Source organism: Thamnophis elegans, chromosome 6 (genome assembly GCF_009769535.1).
Source record: "Thamnophis elegans isolate rThaEle1 chromosome 6, rThaEle1.pri, whole genome shotgun sequence".
NCBI lineage: Eukaryota > Metazoa > Chordata > Lepidosauria > Squamata > Colubridae > Thamnophis > Thamnophis elegans.
In genome coordinates, this window is record NC_045546.1 from 22,129,854 (window position 1) to 22,145,267 (window position 15,414).

A 15,414-nucleotide genomic window follows, 5' to 3' on the forward strand; every position below is an offset into this window, starting at 1 on the left:
ATGCTCAACCACCACAATGATTTGATTTACAACCAAAATTCCAGCCTCAGTTGTGGTTCTAATTCAAGGCCTGCCTATATTGATTTCTGTGTTCTACTTGTATTCAGATTTAATACTCAGTTGTTTGTTGAAAACACTAGAAGTCAGTATAGATAAAGAACAGGAAACATTTGTTTAGACTTTCTTTTTAATTGAGGAAACAAAAAAGGGGCATTATTTTTGTGGGAGATATAAGAAAGGAGAGAAGAAGGAAAAAACATCTGTGATCCACCCATAGTGGAAGTAGTATGTAAGTGTGATCCACCCATACTATGGTGTGTGATCCACCCATACTATGAAGTAGTATGTAAGTGCTATTGCTATTTATCATTTTAACATCTGGAGTAGACTGCTAGCCCATGTTTACCGTGATCAAAAAGGATACCGTATGTACTACTGCAAGAGAAAAATTATTTCAGGAAATGTTCTGGCTCCCTAGACTGTTTGCCCCATTCTATGGGGAAAACAACACACAAGACTTCTAAAACTAATTGATATACACTCGTCCTTAGGCTATTTACTACAAACCAAGCTCAACAGGTTCAACTAGCTGCAAGAAAGAAACAAGCAGTACATCAATTTTGTCATATTTTAGATGACATAAATGATTCACAACTTTTCCTTTTTTGTTGTTTTATTTCTTTATCAGATATTGGTATAATATGCCTTCAACCCAAGCATACAGATGTTTCTGATATCTTACAGTAAACATACATTTTTTTCTTAACAACAAAATCCTCTGGAAGTTCTCCATTTTAAGATAACAATAATTACATGCTTTTTGTTCACAGCAAACTGATAGTATTGCTTATTTTAAAAAAGGGAACCATGCATGGTGTTAAGGAAGTATGATCATTGTTCATGTACAAATTAAAATTCTTTTAAAACTAGTCTGTCTTCATGTGTGTCAAATGCAATATGTTGGGTGTGGAGTGCTTTGGATTTGAAAGGAACACAGTGCTGCGATTGGGTATCAATCATCTTTTGACAACTTATTTAACTAGAGCTTCTTTCCCAAGGCTAAACTAAGATTATGCTAATCTGGAATGAAGATGGGTGTATGACCAAAGAAAAGACACCACACTTTCAAGAAGTTGCCAAGGGCCACATGAGCATTCCTGCAACATTCCAAAGCATCTTTTTTCCTTTTTGTAGCCAAAGTGCTGCCACGGACTTATTAAATATACACTTTCCTTTCTGAATGTTGTGAAATGACCAAAGAAGAGGCAAGTATGGATTAGCTATCATCCACTCTAATCTTATGGCTGTATATGCTAAAATATGGACTGTCCAAATCAGTCGAGTGAATTAAATTTCAGTTGCTTTTAAGATTTAAATCTTAATGTGTCAATGGGAAACTGTATAAAAAGCATGCAAAACTTCTATAAAACATTTAAATAAAGCCAAATGTGCAGTGTAGTCCATAAAAATATACATTGTATATGAAAAGCACTTCAAATAGCAAGTACCTTTTTGCCAGGTGCCCCAATGTTTGTTCTTTGGCAACTTAAAAGGGGGATTGTTTATAGAATAATAACATTACTTTAGAACTGCAGAAAACAAATGGAAATCTCAATAAAAAGATTAATAACGTAAGCTCCTGAATTACACAAGTGCTATGCATAACAAAATTATATAGAAAAATATAATTTCATTAAGGTAATTTGAATATTTACTCTTGTACCTCTTATATCTGTACTTGGACGTTAGGTCAATCCTTTAGCAAATCATGAGATTTTCTCCTACTTTAAACATCTAAAACATCCTCTTATTATTCAAAGTCAGTAAAAAAAAAGAGGCCTCTGGATTTGATGATTCTTCTACTGCCTGCAATATTAAGTTACTACAGGTTGCCGACAAATTGGGCAAGTGGAATTTTCAGAAAGCCATCGATCAATACAATGAAAATGGAATTCATGCATGCATGGCAATTGCCTTAGCTTGTTTCCTACAACATATTCATTAATGCACACGCTACACGTTTTACTTATTTCATCATCTTCTGAATGGGGATTCTCATAATTCCGGGTGGAAAGATTATCAATCTGGTCTTTGGTCAACCCTCTCAAGTTGTCACTGGAATCTTCTTCTAATAAAAGATAAGGTACAAGGCGAAGGATGGGAAGTGTTCCATTTTCAACAAATGAAGCTCTGCTATTTGGGGTATTATTATTTTGATGATGTTGGATAGAATTTGTTTCTCCCTGCCTTTCCCTGCTATCTTGTTCAGTTAGTCTATCCCTAGGTGAAGTTGCATTAAATACATCAATATTATTTAAAGTGTCCAAGTTAGGCACTGGGGGCTGTACTTCTGACAAGTGCTGACTATTCCTCTCCGTTTCAGAACCTGTTTCTGTATCCATTAAGGAGCTTAGCTCTCCAAATCCAGTCATAATTTGCCTTAAAATTGATCTGACAGCCACTGATGAAGACTCACCAAGTCCAGTATCTGATGCCCTATGAAGAGGTATCCGTATAGTGTTAACGTATGTCCGTATTCCTGCATATTCAGACCGTGAAACATTCTGAATAAATCCTTCGTTGTCACTTTCGAGAGTCACCAAATTGTCTGCCATGCCTGCTCTTGAACGAGTTCTGGAAGCAATACTGTCACGATCTCTATTTTCTCTGGGACGAATTCTCCTCACCTGAAGATCTAATGTAATACTAGGATGCCTTCTAGATGCAGCTGTGGCTCTTACGGATTCTTCCTCTTCCAAAGTTACACCGAGTGAAGATGCTTGTTCCTCAGTTTGTTCTGGAGAAGGCTGGGCTGTGTGCGCCCTATTAGCTCCTGCATGCATTTGTTGTATATTGACTGGTTGCCCATTTTCCAAAAGAGATTGGAATTGGCCTCTAAAAGTTGATCTTAATCTTAAAACCTCCGTCCTTGGCCTTGCATTTCTTCGAGTTCTAGCTCTCCCTCTGTGATATCTTACTGGCGTCACTCTCTGGGTTCTCCTTTGCCTAATGATGTTGTGTTCATTGTCGTCTAAAAGGCTGTTAGGTGTTGAACTTGCTGAACTTCTAGCTCCAAGTCTACCAGAGAAGAATCGAGAATTTTCTTCAGCATTCTGAGTCAGCAAACCACTAGCGTTTCCAATTCCTGATGAGACAAATTCATGGCCAACAGAATTAGCTAATGTCCTGCTCCTAGTTCGGCTTGCTACTGGGCTATTTGCAATTACAGGTCTATTTTCCATATGCATTCTACTGGAATGGCCATGTAAGAACTCATTCAGTTGTTCCCCAGGAGTAATATCATTGTTCTGTTCGTGGTTTATATTTATTTCAAGACTAAATCGGAATTCTCCACTACTTGGGTTTGCCTGGCTTACAGCTCTCCAACTCTGGTTTCCATTCTGGCCACTATGTGTGGAATTTCCTGTATGATGAACTGTGTTCAGCCACTCAAGTAAGGAGTTGCTGGTTATGTTTTCCCCAAGCGTCTCTGAATCTGTGAGTAATTAAAGAAATACATTTTAGGAGTTTTGGTTTGATTTCATTTAGATAAGGCAATTAAGTATGAGTGTCACTTGATAATATGAATATATGCTCCTTGCAGAAATAATATGAAGTGTAATCCAATATACTATTCTTTTCTACACTATACTATTTTACTACAGAGAGCTAAATATAATTTCTATTTTCATGTCAAAAACCAGTAAAACCAGTTTTCAATACTGTAACACATGAGCTATGTTGGTTACCCAAAATAGGATAAAGATTATAGGCACAGATTTATATATTCTATATTATCAACAATGTTTGAATAAGCATTATTTTTTAAAAAATAGTAAGAGTTGTTTGTAAAATTTCATGTCAATTAACTGAATAACCTCAGGTACTCTCTAAAGTTTTTAACTTGGTCCAATGTAAAAAAAGAAAGAATACAATAGTATCCCACCCTATAATAAGCAGAGTTCATAATAAGATGGACAGTTACAGAGAAAAGTAAAAGATTTATATGATCTGAAATATCCCTAGATTTTTCAATTACATTTCAGATATTTTCTTAAAAATATGCATTCTTAATGCTTCTGAAAAAACACAGAATATCTATCCCTTCTAACAAGGTATGTTTGTTAGTCTTTCACCTTCCATCTAAACATCCACCAGCCACATCCAACTTGTAGTTTGGTTTAGTGGTTAAAGCACCAAGATAGAAACCAAAAGATTCTGAGTTCTAGTCCCGCCTTAGTCATGAAGACCAGCTGGGTGACTTTGGGCCAATCGCTTTCTCCCAGCCCAATTCACCTCACAGGGTTGTTGTAGTGGTGAAAATAAAAAGAGGAAGGAGCATTATGTAAGTTTGTTGCCTTGAGTTATTTATAAAAATAATAAAGGGGGGGAAGAGAAATAAACAAATGGGCTAACTGTAAGATAAAGGTAAAGGTTCCTCTCACACATATGTGGTAGTTGTTCCTGACTCTAGGTGGCAATGCTCATCTCCAAAGCCGAAGAGCCAGCGCTGTCCGAAAACATCTCTGTGGTCATGTGGCTGGCATGACTAAACGCTGAAGGCTCACGGAATGCTGTTACCTTCCCATCAAAGGTGGTTCCTATTTTTCTACTTGCATTTTTACATGCTTTCGAACTGCAAGGTTGGCAGAAGCTGGGACAAATAACAGGAGCTCACTCCGTTATGCAGCACTAGGGATTTGAACCGCTGAACTGCCAACCTTTCTTATCCACAAGCTCAGCGTCTTAGCCACTGAGCCACTGCATCCCTTGGGCTAACTATAGCAACAGCATGGATATTTTGCAGCCTTTCCCCTAGAAATAAAGTATCAAATGTTTTCCAACAAGCACTTTTTTTAAAATTCCAACTCTGGTTTTCTTTAATTCCCTTTTACAGTTTTCCACAACTAATCCTCTTCCTTAGCCTCAGAGAAGCTCATGAAGCATGTTGGCCGATGATTCTAATAAATATTTTTTTTCTGAAACATATATGCAAAATAAATTGCATTTTCCCCAAAACTATGAAAGAAAGAAAGAAAGAAAGAAAGAAAGAAAGAAAGAAAGAAAGAAAGAAAGAAAGAATAGTTTACATCCAGCAGTATTACCTTCCCATTCTCTATTTTCTGGCTCAGACTGGGATGACTGATTTTCCTTTGCACTCTGCAAACGTTGTTGCAGCTCATCTGCTGTTATTTCTCCTAAAAGAGTTGGTTTTATGCTGTTAATTTTATTTATTATCTGAATGCACATGAACAAACAAAACAATAGTTGTTATTACAATTGAAGATTTTTTAAAAAGAAATAAATGGAAAACCAGAATGGTAAAAAAAGTATTAATATGCATAAACTGCAAAACCTTTCATAACTTTTCCTTGTATTTATAGATCATTTGCCTAAAAAGGTAAGTGACCTCAAACTATTCCGTATTTCCTCTATGCAATCTGAGATTTGTTATCTGAGATTTAAGAAACTGTATTTGCTCTACTTTGTATGTACTTTCTATAAGCTTTATCCCAAATCAACTAAAAAAGATTAAATGAAAAGAATTTGCAATACACATTTTAAAAATCCTGGTAACAGTATAATCAATTAAATAAAATTTAAATAAATAGAATTAAATGTATTTCTCACTAAGATTCAGGGCACATAAGTAATAAATAGTATTGTTTATCTACCATGTTACATGATACAGTAAATTCTGTGGGCAATTTGAACATAAAAGCTAAAGTATTATTTGAATTCATTTTAATTATCAAACTGCAGATAATTCAGTATTACATTAGATGTGTAAAGTATTTTAAACTAAGAGTCACCTGGAGTCCCAAGAAGGTTACGATCCCTCATTAATCTGTAGTCTTCATCACTAAGTGCATTAATGAATTGATAATAAGCTTCCTCTCTGTTGAGGCGTTCCTGCTGCCATTGCCTCTCATTATCACCACTGTTATTCTGCGAAGTGGCCTGTTCTCCATTTTCTCCTGAGCAAGTTCTAGAACAAGCCATTCTGGAAGAAATAAACTATTTAAAAAAGGGAAGAAAAAAAAAGCAAGTGACTTATCAATTGAATGTTCGTATGGTTTTAAAGTTACTAAAGAAGAAACAATGACACGTGTTCACATATTTGTCAATTCAATATAAGCATGCAGTGAACTGTACACTTAATTTCTTTGTTGCACAGCATGAATTGTGAAATAAGTTCCACAATGTACACAATATAAATTATTTCACATTAAACATGTGTAGAGTTGAACTTCAAGTTTTTATTTGATATTAAAATTCAGTGCTAGAAAAAAAGCTTTCTTTTTTGCCTAACCCTAACTGATAACAACTCACAGTACAAAATGCTATTATGCTACAGTATCAATGCTACAAAGTATCATAGTTAATACTAAATACATTACATATCATTACACTTTTGTTAATCTATTTTTTTGGAAGGCATCTTCAACATCAGACAAAAAGGAAGTCAGTAATAGCTAGTCAGAATACTGTAGCATCAAAAGAAAAATATATACATAGAAAACAAAAATAAAACTCCAGATGACAGCCCCCCCCCTAGTGAATCAGCTGGCATAGAAACTGCACTGAAATGCTACGTTTTAACCTGTTTGCAGAACTGCAGAAAGTAGGGTTACATATACTTCCAGGGAGACTACTCCATAAACTGGACACTATAAGATAGATAAAATCTGCCATGTCATTCTTTGTCTGCAAACATCACAAAGGAACTTTCAGCAGACCCTCTATTAATAACTATACCATAGTATGTCAAGTCTATGTCACTCATTATAAATGCAGAGAAGCATCTTTGATTTCCAATGCGTGTTGGTTATCATTCCTTCAACAGTTATATATCCTGCAAAACCCTGTTAAGGTTGATTTCATAAATGCTTTTTACATTTAAAGAATTGTGAAAATTCTTTGCTAAGCTACCAGGTAATATGGCCATCAGCCATTGCCAAATACCAAAATTCTACTACAGAAAAACCTCGTTAGACAATTAATTCCAATAATTAAGAAGAGAGTAAAGAACTTATTAAATGTGGGTAAGATTTATTCATTTACAGAACTGGAATATTTTTATTTATCTTAAAAATAAATGCACTCGGGTATTTAAAAGCCAATAAAAGTTCATAAGATGAAGAATCAACAGTTAAAGCAGTTCTCAAATCAACATTACCTCCCCCCACTGTTTTCCTAAGGAGAGAAAATGATGATCTTAACACTGTGTAATGTTGATAATCCTCTGAAGTATACTGGGCACCTTCAGTTTTCCAGAGTTCTTTCAACAGGGAATTGAATTTAGATTATATATATGAATCCTATTCATGAAAAAATAAAAACATGTGCTGAATATTTATAGAGGCAAAAAATATTGATCAAGAGGATCATCAAGCAGTCTCTCCTCTATTATGTCTATAGATTCACCTTTTAGAAGATGCTATCATGACTACTTCTTTAAAAATGCAATGACAGCAGATATATCATATCTGTACAAGTCGTATAGTTTTAGAAATAAGAACCTGTCATGACATAAAGCAGTACAAGTAAAGATCCACTCATATCAGACTGCACAGTCTTAGAAATCCTTTTGATGTTCCTTTTTACAGATATTCATATTAAATATTCATATTTAATAGTAAATCTTGACAACCCTCTCTCGTGTGTGAATAAAAGGAGGAATAGTAAGGATTGGGACAGTATCCCAGCAAATAAATATGCCACTAATCCACAAAACTCGTTAAACTTGACATTCCACTACTAATTTCCTGCGCTACACAACTCCCAGTGAACAGGGTTAAGAGCAAAATGAAATTAAGTGCCTCCTTATTCCTTTGCCAAGGACTAGTTTCAGGAAACAGCAAGCAAAGAGGTGTTGATAACTCTGGAAAAGGACTATGAAATAAATAACTCATCCAAAGATCCTAGCAATTTCGGGATTGTGTAATTCTCTTCTTCCACCTACCATGAAAGACACGTTCCCCAGGAACAGATTATTAATCTATAACCATAAAGGCACTTACGGACTAGCCACTGAAGGGTAAGCTTTTTGCAGACTGATCCTTTCCCAAGGCACCTTACGGTATAACTTGTGACTAAATGGAGGAATAATACCAATTTAGGATTTCCTCTTTCCTTTTTCTTTCCCAGAAACAGATTTTTTTAATCTATTACAACAAAGGCGCTTTCCGTTTTAGCAGCAACTTCACTGTAGCACAAGCTTTTGCAGGCGGATCATTTCCCAAGGCAACTACACCCATGAAGGGTTTCCTTTTTCTTTACCTGGATGAATTTCTCTCCGTCTTCGTTGGTGGCGCTGATCTCTTCCCTCCTCGCCTGGAGACTTAAGAGGAGGGGCGGGGGTGTGAGAGGGTTTGGGGAGAGAACGATTAACACCACGACCAACCGCCATCCACTGGAGAAAGGAACAGGGCTGAGCAGCATCCAATTGAGCCCTTTAGGCCGGCAGTCTATAAAGCTTAAGTTCCCGTAGCAGCCAATAGCCCGGAGATCACAGCTTCGCCAGGAAAAGGTTAAGCGGCAATTACTTATCCCCCCTCCACCCCAAGCCGTGCCCGCCGAAGGCCGGTTTTCTTACAACCCCATCGCAGCCTACGTTAATCTTCTCCGGGCAGCAGCTTCCAAGGAAGGGGCCAGACCAACTACCGTACCAGGCGTTGAGGTGCGGCAGCAAACCAATCCCGTCGGGTTCTGACGCTGGAGCTCATGGTTCCAGGGGGAACGCGCACGCGCGAGCAGCCCCCTTCCTCGCACTGAGCAACGGCGGGTTTACAGGAAGTTGCTCGCGAAAGCGGAAAGTGCGACGGACTTTTCGGACCGGCGGCTACCGTTTCCCTGCCAGCTCGCTCGCGAAAGGACCCTGGAAACCGAGTCGCGGCCGGCGCCTTGTTAAGAATTGCGCTGCTGAAAGAGACCGAGAGAAAAAGCAGATGTATTTTTTTTTTTTACAATTATGATTTTGTGATACGATATTGAACGTAGCGCTTAGAAGGGCACGGCTGATTCCAAGAAAACTAAGCGGGGTCAGATTTGATTAATCTTCGGTTAGGATGGAGACCCAGGAAATCCTAGATATTTTCCGTCCTGGGAAACTGGAAGAAATAGCAGAAAGAAACAATGTCAAAGTACTTATATGGGCAGCAAATTTAAAATGATCTCATTCATCAATAGCAAGATTGGATCCATGGGATGTTCATGAAAGTACCCGAGATCATACTTGCTTATTTATTTATTGTCGAACATGTACTAGATAACAGGTATAAGTATAAACATTGGCATGAACAAAGGAAATGAGTACAAATAAATGGGGACAGTAGGGCAGGGACAGTAGGCATGCTGGTGGCGTATGCACGCCTTCCTCTCTTAGGAATGGGGTGAGGCCCACGGTAGGCAGTTTAAGGTTGAAGATGTGTGGGTTAAAGGATGTAACAACAGAGTCAGGTAGAGCATTCCAGGCATTTACCACTCTGTTGCTGAATACTAATTTGTTTTTGCAGAATTTCAATGAAGATAATTGCTATTTCTTTGTATCTGATGTCTATATAAACCCTTGCTAGGTTCATAAAATGGTTAACTCATCTAAGAATAATTCAACCCAATTTATCTGAATTTGCATGCCACTTTAATTACACAGAAATTAATCAATTTTTGAGGTTCACAATGCATATGCAATAGTGTGGTTGACTATTTTTTATTTAGTAGGTTATATAAAGATAGGCAGGTCTCAATTAGTTCAGTTAATGAATTCCTTAAAGTGGTCATATTTTTTGAATTTGTCCTATTTAAAGTGGAAAATTGGAATATTTTCTATGGAAAATACTGCAATTGGTTCCAACTTGATGGAAATAAGCAATGACATTTTTTCAATATAATTTCTTGTATATACTGAAATATTACAGTAAATGGTAAAAGAATATACTTAAATTTAAATTTAGCAGTCTACCATAAATTCATACAGTTCAACAGCTAATGTTTTATGCTACGATCATATTTATGTCATTGAATTGCATCAGATTTTTGTTCTAATATAATGAGCCTGTTCTTTTTTTTTTTTTTTGAAATTGTACTTGTTTCCTCTGATGAAATCTTTTTCTCCATTTTGCACATAAAGATTAGCAGCGTCTGAAACATCAAATGCAGTTGTGCAGGCATTGATCTCAACTGCATACACACTAGCCTTGAATTAACTGAATTTTGGGTTGCATTAAATTTAAGCAGGCATTAGTTTACAATTCATACTAAATCCAATAATGCGTAATAAGAACTCACAAGAATCATAAAGTACTTATATTGTCCCAGACAGACACCCCAAGACCAAAAAGCAAGCAGCAAAAGTGGGGAATATAGTATTACAATATCTACAATTACCGGTAGATGTATTGTTTCCTGATGCTCAGCGGTAAAGCTTTCTCAGATCACAAAACTAGCTTAGCCTTAGTCAATACTCAATTAATCTTAAAAATGTACATGCTCCTCTTCTGCCAAGTTATCAATTGCTTGCTGTCATGATACTCATCAATAACCGTACTGCATTCATGCCTCATATATAACTGGGTCATTTCAAGATCCAGCATGTTGTGCAAATTCATAATCTTTCAGATGATTTTAAATGGAAGCATCCCAAGTCAATTGTTAGAAGTACTTTTCTCTAGTCATATCACTACTAAAGTGACTTTACTACTACTATAATAATCCAATCATAAGAATCTATGACCATAAATCCATTAATCTAGAATCATAATTCTAGATAGTCTTGTACTACCCAGTTGCCTGGAAATGAGATTTAAGCATAAAATGGCTAACAAAATTGTCCCTCACAATGACAGAACATGTTTTCCAAGGACTTCATTAAGCTGCAGTGTTCAAATCATGCCTTCTGTTACCTGTCTGGCTGTAGGGAAGGGGTTGTTTACATACTAAAGCTTTAACAGTACTTTCTGCTATAAAAGTGAAAACAGAACAGAAGGAAGCAGAGGAACCACATTCTTTAAAATGATTGTCTTTTATTCAGTTAGCATAATTATTCTAGATCAAAACAGTAAAGATAAGGTAGTAACTGACTGGATTTAAACATACAGTGTGATCATAACCAGTGAGTTTCAACTGAAAGAACACTACAGCAATCACAAAATATTGGGAAAATGAAAATTAATAAAATACTTTGGTGTCTAGTAATATTTTATTTTGGAGAAATTGCAACAGTTTAATTACATCAGAGATAGATACTTAACAGAATAACAGTTGGAAGAGACCTTAGAGGTCTTCTAGTCCAACCCCCTGCTCAAGCAGGAGATTCCATACAATTCCAGACAGATGGCTGTCCAGTCTCTTCTTAAAAGCCTCCAGAAGGCAAGCCATTCCAATGTCACTTTTAGGACATTTCTCCTTCATTCTAAATTGTTCCTGTCTTTGATTAGTTTCCATCCATTGTTTCTTGTCTTGCCTTCTGGTGCTTTGGAAAATAGGTTGACCCTTTCTTTTATGTGGCAGCCCTTCAAATATTGGAACACTGGTATCATGTCACCCTATATTGGACATACCCAATTTCTGTAACAATTCTTCATGTGTTTTAGCCTCCAGTCCCCCAATTATCTTTGTTGCTCTTTTCTGCACTCTTTCCAGAGTTTCAACATTTTTTAATAATATGGTGACCCAAACCAGATGTGGCCTTCTTATATACTTCCAAAATAAATACAGATGTTTCATTCTCTTTATAACACTGCCCTTGTGTTTCAAGCATTCTATTCTATGGAGAAAGCATAGTCTATGTTGCCTCAAACTCCTTAATGAAAGGGTAGGTACAAATTCAATAAATGATAATAAATGATGAAGCAGATCTCAATCATAGATACTGTACAATATTTTTACAACCTGGGAAAGTCTGGGAATTCTGGAAACTAGTCCACGTGCAATTGGGAAAGACCAATTTGAGAAGGACTGCATTATAAAACCTTAACAGAAAAAATAGTATTGATATTAATCCAAAATGTGTTGTTTAAAGCACAATGAAAATAGTAAAAACATAATAGAACTCTGTGTTTTGGCATAATAAGCTTGTTTCCAAAAATAAACTTGTAACTGTTCCATGAAATCTTTTGTTTGGCACTGCAATTTATTTTTCTCTAGATAGTCTTGCCCATTTATCAATAATTACCTTATATGCATGGCCTGTATAAAGTCAAGGTATTATTTAACTGAATCATCAAAAAAATGATTAAGTATGCAGTTTAGTGAATCAGCAATTTGCATGATTACGGTAGTTTTAAGATTTTCAATCCTCAGTCAATGATTTATTTTTTTCAAAAATTACCTCAGTTTGATAAACATTGGCAATAAAATGTTTATCTAACTGACCAGACACGGAGAAGGGAGGGAAATGAAAATATCCTGCAGTGTTTTTGCTGAATTGTGATTACCATTACTGCTTGCTCATGTCTGCACCAAAAACTCTTCTTCAGCTAAGGCATAACTTTTGAAGTTGGTTTAAAAATTGACAGCCTGTGGCAAGACTCTGTAAAAAAGTAGCACATGACTGTAGACAGTCTGCAGCGAACAATTTATGGTATAATAGTAGCAGCACCCATGTTTTGAGACAAACTGGTGCTGTAATTTCACCATTAAAAGTGATAGAAGAAATCTCTCTGCTTAGGTAGTGTTTTTCACAACAGGAGACAGGTCACAACAAGGCGATACAGATAGTTCTCAAATGAAGAGTCTTACAAACGCTCTTCGGAGTTGCAACTGTTGCAGTAACCCTGTGGTCACAGGATCATGATTCAGGCACCCGGCAACCAGCCAGCAATTACAATGGTCACAGCATCCTGCAGTCATGGGATTGCTATTTGTAACCTTCGTTGCTGGGTTCCAACAAGCAAAATCAATGGGGAAGCCAACAGGAACTTGCAAGATATGATCACATAATATCATGCTTAATGGCTTTGTGAAAGTTGCTTACAACTAGAACTGCTGTGGTAAATCAGTGTGTTTATGTGATGTTGCGCTTTCACTTAGCAACAGAATTCCCAGTCCCAATTACATTACCATTGTTAACATCACTTACACTTTGCTTATAAAAGGAGTTAGGTTCCTCTTGTTTTTTAGCCTTGTTAGGAGATGGAGAAGTTTTCAAACTAGTGCAACTTTTAAGTTATTAAGTTATTACTCACTCCTTTCCTCCCTCCCCCCCCAAATAAAATCTGGAATATTTTGTTTGGGTTAGGTCACAATTCGGCCCTAATGCCACACCAGCTTTGAAAATTGCTTGGTTAATGTTACATATCACTTACCTTAAAGACGTAATCTTTACCGCGAGTCTATGACACTCCAAACCTCAAAACTAGTTTCCAGAAATAGGTTTCCATGGAAACTAGAGGACACCCCCCCTCCTCCTTACCAAACACATACGTGAACTACAACGCCCGGCATGCGCCTGGCTTTCCTCTTCTCAATTTCTCCAATCGCAGCCGGTAAAAACTCCAATTCCCAGCATTCACCAAATCCATATCCGGTTAATGTGTGTTAACGACATCTCCCAAGGCGCTTAGAATAGACGTTTCTTTAATACGGGCCCGTGTTGATTTCCCCGTAGCTCTGCTTGCTGCCAAAGTCTTTAGCTGGCAGCTATGGCGCGGTGCATGTCGGGGAAGGAAACTGCCCGGGGAGGAGGGGCCGCCTGGGAGCCGGTTGGATTCCACGTGGTGCGCTCTCGAGGACGAGGGGAGACTCGGATAGAGAGAGAGAGAGGGAGAGAGAGAGAGAGAGAGGCGACGCTTTGCGACGCTCCTCTTTTGCAGCAGCGCGGTCAGGCGCGGTTGCCGTATATCGGGTAACGAGATACCGGCTGGCGTAGAGCAGCTTTGCCTGTGTGGCTCTTGAGCCGGCAGCGGGGAGGAGGAGGAGGAAGAGGAGGCGCGGAAGAATAGAGGGCTCCGCCTTGCTTCAGCCGCTCTCGCAGCCGCTTTTCCCCTTCTTCTCCCCACTGTACCTGGATGGTCCGCGTCGCGGCGGCGGCGGGGCCTCCTCCTCCCTGGTGCCTGCGGCGGTGGCGGGCGGGGGCTTCGCGGGGTGGTGGGTTGCCGTCTGAGGAGGCGACCAGCCCGGGCGCTGAATGAAGATGGACTATGACTTCAAGGTGAAGCTGACCGGGGAGCGAGAGCGCGTGGAGGACCTCTTCGAGTACGAGGGCTGCAAGGTGGGGAGGGGGACCTACGGGCACGTCTACAAGGCCAAGCGGAAGGACGGGTAAGTGAGACGGGGCCGCTTGCGAAGGTTGGGCCGGCCGATCAATGCCCGCCCTCCCCCATCCCCCCTTCCTTCTTTCCTTCCTTCCTTCTCCCTCTCCCTTCCCCCCTTCTTTCTCCCCTTCCTTTCTCCCCCCCTCCCCTGACTTTCGGACGCCGCGTTTCCCCAACCTGCTGGCCTCCAGATGTGCCAGACTACAAGTCCCATCGCTCTCCGTTGGGCAGGCTGCCTAGACTGTAATCGGACCCGGCTGGAGGTCTCCAAGTTAGAAAAGGTTGCCGCAGCCTGTCTGCCTGTCTCTCCCTCCCTCCCTCCCTCTCCCCCTTCCTCTCTCTTCTCTTCGCCAGTCTCTTTCTTCCCTTTGGGGTCGGGGCCGTGTGTTGGTTTTTCCCTTTGCCCCGGTGCCATTCTTGAGGGTTTTTCGGTCTGCCACGCAGCCTGCTATGGTCCCGGACAGTGACAGGCATGTCCTAACTTTCTCCTCCGCTTTGGGCGAGACCTGTGGAGCTCTGATCAGAATCGGACACCAAACCCTCTTCTCTGGAGTTTGCTTTGGTGTATATAATGGCTTGGCATCCACATATGGGGAGAAAAAAAGGGTATGGTCATCTGTTGAAGCTTATGCAATGACTCTTTAGTCTTTCTAATAGGTATTCCATAGGTACTGTGTTTCCCCAAAAATAAGACAGGACTTTATTTTCTTTTAACACCCGAAATAAACACTTGGCCTTATTTTAGGGGGGATCTTATTATTTTTGAGGTGCAGGAGGTGGTAAGCTTGGTCACTTCATGGCTGCTGCTGTGTTGCAATATTTTCGGGGAGGGCTTATTTGAGCGTATACGCTCAAAAGCCCGATTGGGCTTATTATCCAGGGAGGTCTTATTTTTGGGAAAGGGGGGGTACATTCAAGTTGCAGCTTCACCATCTCCGAATAAGATGGGGCACAAGTGGGGTGGGTGGGTGGTTGTATCATATTGGGAAAAGACCCTTCTTTGCATTGGGCAAGCGGAGAGATGATTTTTTTTTTATCCCGAACTGCATTGCTTTATGCATCTAGTCCTGCATTGTTTATGACTTGAGTCTCCATGATCTCAGGCAAAGCCAGGTCTTTTTCATCCTCTATTGCCTGATTCTTTTATACAAGCTGAGTG

At 39.0% G+C, this 15,414-nt stretch overlaps 2 protein-coding genes across 11 annotated transcripts in view; one reads left to right on the plus strand and one right to left on the minus strand.

Annotated features, from left to right (window-relative positions):
- Window positions 1-417: 417 nt before the first annotated feature.
- Window positions 418-13,484, minus strand: RNF6 (ring finger protein 6). Of its 5 annotated transcripts, none has more exons than XM_032219725.1 (5): window positions 13,415-13,484; window positions 8,284-8,925; window positions 5,814-6,018; window positions 5,106-5,198; window positions 421-3,496 (listed from the first exon to the last, which is right to left on the minus strand). In XM_032219725.1, exons 2-5 carry the CDS (start codon window positions 8,443-8,445, stop codon window positions 1,875-1,877), a joined length of 2,082 nt encoding a protein of 693 aa, XP_032075616.1. In that variant the 5' UTR covers window positions 8,446-8,925; window positions 13,415-13,484; the 3' UTR covers window positions 421-1,874. The 5 variants fall into 5 exon arrangements, with proteins under 5 accessions (XP_032075618.1, XP_032075617.1, XP_032075616.1 ...); XM_032219724.1 differs by lacking the exon at window positions 13,415-13,484 and adding an exon at window positions 13,308-13,369; XM_032219723.1 differs by lacking the exon at window positions 13,415-13,484 and adding an exon at window positions 13,308-13,368 and having other exon boundaries at window positions 8,284-9,113.
- A 359-nt stretch (window positions 13,485-13,843) lies between these two features.
- CDK8 (cyclin dependent kinase 8) overlaps window positions 13,844-15,414 on the plus strand; it is a 58,776-nt gene continuing 57,205 nt past the window's right edge. Inside the window, exon 1 of one of the 6 annotated variants that reach the window (XM_032219732.1) lies at window positions 13,844-14,262. In XM_032219732.1, the coding sequence (XP_032075623.1) occupies window positions 14,129-14,262 (134 nt within the window). In that variant the 5' untranslated portion in view covers window positions 13,844-14,128. Of the gene's footprint in view, window positions 14,263-14,388; window positions 14,537-14,608; window positions 14,862-15,414 lie in introns of those variants that run through there. The other 5 variants (XM_032219731.1, XM_032219730.1, XM_032219728.1 and 2 more) reach the window with 5 other exon arrangements.